This window comes from Tiliqua scincoides, chromosome 9 (genome assembly GCF_035046505.1).
Source record: "Tiliqua scincoides isolate rTilSci1 chromosome 9, rTilSci1.hap2, whole genome shotgun sequence".
Classification (NCBI taxonomy): Eukaryota; Metazoa; Chordata; class Lepidosauria; order Squamata; family Scincidae; genus Tiliqua; species Tiliqua scincoides.
The window spans coordinates 906,081-912,500 of NC_089829.1; the positions used below are offsets into that span (position 1 = coordinate 906,081).

Sequence of the window (6,420 nt, forward strand, 5' to 3'; positions counted from 1 at the left end):
AGAGTCTTGAGAGCCAAGGGGGGTTCTAAGCAGGAGGGCTGTGAAAAGGGTGTGCACACAGAGGAAAGGGATCTGACTGAAGGGAAAACCTTGCACAGGATCTTGAGATATGGCAGGGCACTCTTCATACAAGGGGAGTTCTGATGCGAGAGAAACTGGACTTGCCCTTTTCACAGGGAAAACTCTTGCATCTTAAGGCATCAGGGTGGCAGAGCTATGGACAGGCGAGGACAGTCACCTGCCTTGACCTCTGGTCTCTAACCACAAGTGAATTTAGTATGTTCATAATCAAGGGGTCTGTCTAGAGATCAAGTTGACATTATGTAGGGGAGGAGGAGGAGACAGCAGATGAGAATCAGCAAGGATATGACGGATGAGGACATGAACAAACCATGGGGACACACACACACACAATTGGCAGTGCTACTGACAGACAAGACTCGAGTGAGCCCTGTGCGCTCACCTTGGGAAATGGTGGTGGTTGGGTAGGTCGAATCTGGCAGCTGATAGGGGGGCAAAGTCGGCATCCCAGTAGGTGGGAAGCCCCCTGGCAGCAGGTGATTAAAAGCTGCCAGCTGGTTGGCTCCGGCCTGCTTGCGCCACCGTGCTCTTCGGTTGCTGAACCACACCTAGGAGCCAGGAGAGGAAAGAGGAGACAGGTGAGCACAGAGAAGCCGCCCAGGATGTGACTCACCACTGAGCCATGGCAGGAAGCAAGCAGCTCAAAGGGGTCGTTGGCATGCAGGTCACAGGCTCCTCCAATGAGCTGTGGCTCCTTCCCCAAACCTGTCACATAAGATGGCCTCACACAGCTACACGACGGGCTGCCACTCATCCCGACTACCAGCAGGCTTCAACCTCCTTGCATGGGTAGCCATATTTCCACAGTCAGCTAATGCAGAGTCAAAATATAAAGCTAAAGAAGGCAGGTTGAGTCTAATTTGTGGATTAGAGCCCACCTGCCAGTCATTCTATGGGCCTACTTGGCCCACTAGTGGCCAGAGGCCAACTACTGTCTGCCCTGACAACCTATTGGAGGAATGGCACAGCCAATATTGGTCAATAATAGAACCTCCCCCCTTTCCTTTCAGCATGTCCTTGTTGCACATATACCAACACACAACACACTTTGGCCGGATCCCAAAGGATCTCCTCTATGGAGAACTCGTGCAAGGAAAGCGCCCTACAGGTAGACCACAGCTGCGATACAAGGTCATCTGCAAGAGGGATCTGAAGGCCTTAGGAGTGGACCTCAACAGGTGGGAAACCCTGGCCTCTGAGCGGCCCGCTTGGAGGCAGGCTGTGCAGCATGGCCTTTCCCAGTTTGAAGAGACACTTGGCCAACAGTCTGCGGCAAAGAGGCAAAGAAGGAAGGCCCATAGCCAGGGAGACAGACCAGGGACACACTACACTTGCTCCCAGTGTGGAAGGGATTCTCACTCCCGAATCGGCCTTTTCAGCCACACTAGACGCTGTGCCAGAACCACCATTCAGAGCGCAATACCATAGTCTTCCGAGACTGAAGGTTGCCAACAACAACCAACACACTCAGCTGTATGTAAAGATTTCCCCCTATTGTCCCCACACCACAAAAGTCTTGGCATGTTCTGTCTGTTAATTTTATTTCAACCCCTTCATCTACATGCCGCAATCCAGCTGAAATCTAAGATTTGACTCATTATTTTGAAATCTGAATGCTCTCTGGACCAGCCCCCTGTTTGAGAAGGAATGGGGTGGGCTGTGATGGTGATAATGGTGGAGGGTTTGCTGAGAAATATGTGGCTGAGCTTTCGAGACAGTTGAGAATGCAGCTGCTGGGTTCTCCGGGGGCTGAAGGGCTAAGAAACATGATTGAATTTCACAGCAACCAAGGACTGGGGCGGGGGGGGGGGGGGACACATGCGCAGGGTAAGACTGAACAAAAAAAAATAAGAAAAAAAGAAAACCAAGAGTAGAGAGAAAGTCTCCACTGGGCAGTGGAGTCCAGTCTGGGGAATGGCCAAATCAATGCAAAGAATTTAAGCACCTTAAAGGCAGGTTGGGACTGAGAAGGAAAAGTGGGGGCCGCGCAAAGCTGTGATACGCCTCCTTGGGAGGAGCCCTGAAATTCACTTCAAAATTTCCCTTTATATATGGTATATATAGGCACCAGTCCTTCTTTTAATGCATCGTGGTGCTTCCTGAGCATGCAGGGTGCTTTGCAGGTATTATATTGATGGAATTCTACAACTGCTCTGTAAGGATAGTATAACTGAACCCATATTACAGATGGGGAAGACTGAGAGGGAGGGAGGGGCCCAGGGCCACCTGGTGAGAATTCATGGGAAAGCAGAGATGCCAATTGGAGGAATTCTGATTCCCGGCTCCGTCTCTTTGCCACTACATGACACCAGCTCAGCTGGAGATTTGAGGAACTGAACTGGAGACTTTGTGAATGCCATGTCTGTGCTCTCTTTCTGGGCTGCTTGAAAACAGAAAACCTGAAGTCTCTCCAGATCGTGCCAGGAGACATATACCAGCTGTCTTATGCCACAACAGGCAGTCATTCGTCCATTTTGCCAAACCTGGCAGCAGGTCTTCAAAGAGCCAGGCAGAGAGAACTTTTTCCCCAGTCTTGGTACTTTGAAGTGCTGGGACTGGACTTGGGGATTCTCCAGGGAAATGTTTATGTGATCATTGCCACTGAGGTAGCTGAACAGCACACATTCTCTCCCCCTTGGCACACCCAAGTCAGACTTTGGAGGTTCCAGTGCCAAGAAATTGCAGAGCTTAGAGAGACTTCTGTGTCAGTAAATGGTGGGAAAGATCCTGGAGAAGAGTCAGCTTAATACCCAAAAAATAAACTGGACTAGGGTGGTGGAAAGAGAAGGAGCAGGGGGAGGAGGAGGGGAAAAGCAAGGCAGGCTGAGATGCGTCATGGAAAAAAGTCAGGTTTCTTGGGCGAGGAATCCCACCACATCTGCACTTGCTTTGACTGCCGGATGAACGGATGACAGCATTAATTCAAAATGCAGCTTGGGAGAGATGGCAGCCATATCATGTTCCAGCCCGTGGGAATCTTTCACTGCCATTCCACACATGGCGATATGGGTGCAGGTTGGTGGTTGGTGTCAGCATCGCAAACATGTGCCCCAGGAGTGGAGGAAAAGTGGCTCTGCTTGGACAGAGGATCCACATTAGGCACCAAAACTGGTTTGGTCACCTCCACTTTTCGATCCCCCTCTTCCAACAGGACCCTGGGAATGGACATTAAAAAGGAGCAGGCATGCCCTTTGCATGATAGTAAAGTTTAGAATCAACATTGCCGTGATGGGTCATCCAATGATGTTGGTGACTGGTTGCTGCATGAAAGGCACAATGTATACTTAGCTTGCAGAACTCACTGCCGCAAGATATACAGTTTTAAAATGAATTCAGACCAATTCATGGAGAGTAGATGGTCAGCAGCCAGTTGCCTCGATGACTAAATGGAGTTCAAGTGTTCCACACACACACACACCACTTGCAGGGGACAAACAGCAGGCGAAGGGATGTCGCCTTGCTTGCAGGCTTTCAGAAAGCATCTGGCATTTGCTCATATCTAGCAAAGCTCTGATGATCATACGTGGATTTTCAACAACGGCAAAGGGTTAGATTGGATAACTCTGGGAACCTCAAGGATGATGTAAAGAAAATCCACTTTCATCATTGGGTCTGTTCCCAACAACTGACAGCCTGATCTTGAGCTGCCCAGCACGTGAGACCGCAATGGCACCGAAAATGGCTACCACTGCATCCCAAGCGCAACCTGGGCAACACTGGCAGCTCCTCAGGAGAAGGGGACATTTGTCCCCTTTCCCTGGGTAAGCGACCCAAGGGTTGTCGTAGAATCAAGAGGCTCTGAGCTGGGCTGGCAGTCCAACAAGGAGGCTCAGGATTGGATGGAACTTTGCTCTACCGGTCCCGCCTCCCTCCCGCCCCACTCCTTCCCCTGGCATCTCCTCCCCACCCAGGAATGCCTCCTTCCGGCCTCCCTCCACTCCCCCATCTAACCTTTCCGCACCCAGCGGTCTGCACGACCACGGAGCAGCGGCGGTCCACCGGCCCTAGCACCAGTGCTGAGGGCTGCAGACACGCTTTATGGCACGTTTGTGACAGTGGCACTGCCACTCAAGCAGTGCATCTTCCATGTACTCATCTAATCATTTTTCACTCTCCACCCCTTCCCCCCTGCAAATCTCTCAGCCCTCTCTCTCCCCTCACTCACAAAAAGTGATACATGTGGAGACCCAGACAGATTCATTCCGCATCCTCCTATGCTGCTCCCCCACTGCTGGGAGAGGAAGGGGGGGCCAGGGAAGCAAAACCCCGAAGAAGATTCAAAATCCACCCCGGTGCTTCACCCAGGCATCGTTTCCTTCTCGGCCATGAGACTATTTTTTTAAATGCTTATAAATCATGTTGTTGGTGGTTAAAATATACAGGATAGAGCGTCAAAAGGGCAATGCAAGACTCACTTCAAAGGGAACCTGTTTTCACTTCACTACAGTTAAGGTTTTACCAGCCACTAAAAGATTCTTCTGCCAGGGGGATTCAGTTACCAAAAAAACCCCTGCTAATCCCGAAGGAAGGCCAACGGCTTCAGACACCAGCCCTGCAGTGTGGAGCTGGGAAAGGGGCGAGGAAGAGGAGGAGGCAGCAGCCCTGAGGCAGAGGTTTTTGCCGCTGGGGCATCAATCCTGTCCACCTTGGGTGTGGGGTCCACAGCCTGAACCAAGGCATCTGACGCCGCAGATTCCAAGAACTTCATGGGCCATTTTGCACTGTCTATTTGATGGCATTTTGTTTCCAAGCCTCTCCAGGGCCCACACTGGGCCTGACTCCTAACTGCAGCCTTCCCCACACTCTGCATCGCCACAGTCTACAGGGCTGTTTATCAGAGTCAGGAACTCGAGTCAGTGTCTCAAACTCGAGTCACAAAAATGCCTGATTTTGGGTTACTCGGCAACTCATGAGTTGCGCGCATGGCAGACTCTGACAAAGACTCGAGCCAGGGCCCCCCGGACTCGGCACTCATCCCCACACATGCTGACTCGAGTCTGCCTGTGCCTGGGTGTGCTTGCTTGCTGTTTTTGCATCATGAAAAACCTCATGGGGCCATAATTCAAACCGGGCGAGCAGCAGGGAGTGCCAGCATGGAGACAGGAAAGGGTTAATAAATTCGAGCAGGAGGGGGGAGGCAGGAGAAAGCTCTTTTGCTCATCTGTGATAGGAAGGAAGGAATGCATGATCATTGGACACAGGATGGACAGTCTGGGATTTTTATTGGCTGAGGGAGAGCAGGAGGAAGAACCCAAGGGGCACTTGCCTTATGATTGACTGGAGGGGGAAAAAACAGGTGGAGAAGCTGCGGGGGAAGGCATCTCATAGTGATCACGCTTTCCACCATGGCTGGTGGGGAGGGGGAAGCCTCACTGAATGGCTGGCTACAGTGGGACTATTTCTGAGTAGGGCTGCAAAGATCTGGTCATCCTGGAAAGCCTCCCAGCTGCTGTGCTTGACCCTCCTCCTTCTTGCCACTTCTGTCCCGGCTCTCTTGCAGTCTCTCCCACCCCTCCCAGCCTGTTTACAGATGGGTAGGGACAGCAAAGTGGCATGTACACAGAGTGGGCTATTTAAACAACAGATAACCCAAAACAAAAACATTGTTTCTGGAATTGCCAACTCAGTCCAACCTGCCTGAGAAGCCCATAGGCTCCATCATTCACCAGGCTCTGTCTGCCAGTCCTTCTTCTTCCTTGATCTCTAGGTTCTTCCCAAACTCCGCCCCCAAATCAATCTTGCAACTCAAAAGTTGAAGTCTTCTCTACCACTAAAGGGGGCAATGTCAGAAGGAAAGGACTACCACTTGGTGTTAGGGAAGGTCCTGTTTTTAATCTCTGGCAGCATCTACAGATGAGGCTGGAAAAGGACCCAGTCTCAAGCCATGGAGGGCTACTGGCAGTAACTCTGGGGGGACAATACAAGCACAATATCCTGCATTGCAAAACTTCTTTGGAGAAGATCCCTATAAAGATGAACTTCTGCCATCTGGACCATAATGTGCCAGAAGCAGAAAGACCTAAGATAGAGATCATATTAATGACAATACAGAACAAATTTAGATGTCTCAAGTGAGTGAGCCAAGTTCCATTTTGTTACAAAGGGCAAACCGAACCCAGAGCCTTGCCCCATGACAATGTTGGCTGTATTCTCAACAAAAGGTGGAGGTTTTGCAAATGGAATGCGGCTTTGAATGCTCATGAAGGAGATAAACAAGATATGAATGAATGAATGAATGAATGGCAACGGAATTGAGAGACAATTATAAACAGACATCCTTTCTGATGGTATAAGGCCAATTTCAAATCTCTTCTTAAAACCCACCTACCCAAGGAGCCT

General features: G+C 50.5%; 1 protein-coding gene across 2 annotated transcripts in view; it reads right to left on the reverse strand.

Annotated features, from left to right (window-relative positions):
• The window catches only part of PAX7 (paired box 7), a 119,976-nt gene that overhangs the window by 44,709 nt on the left and 68,847 nt on the right, over positions 1-6,420 (reverse strand). For both annotated transcript variants that reach the window (XM_066636957.1, XM_066636956.1), the window contains exon 6: positions 464-629. In XM_066636957.1, the coding sequence (XP_066493054.1) occupies positions 464-629 (166 nt within the window). The remainder of the gene's footprint in view (positions 1-463; positions 630-6,420) is intronic.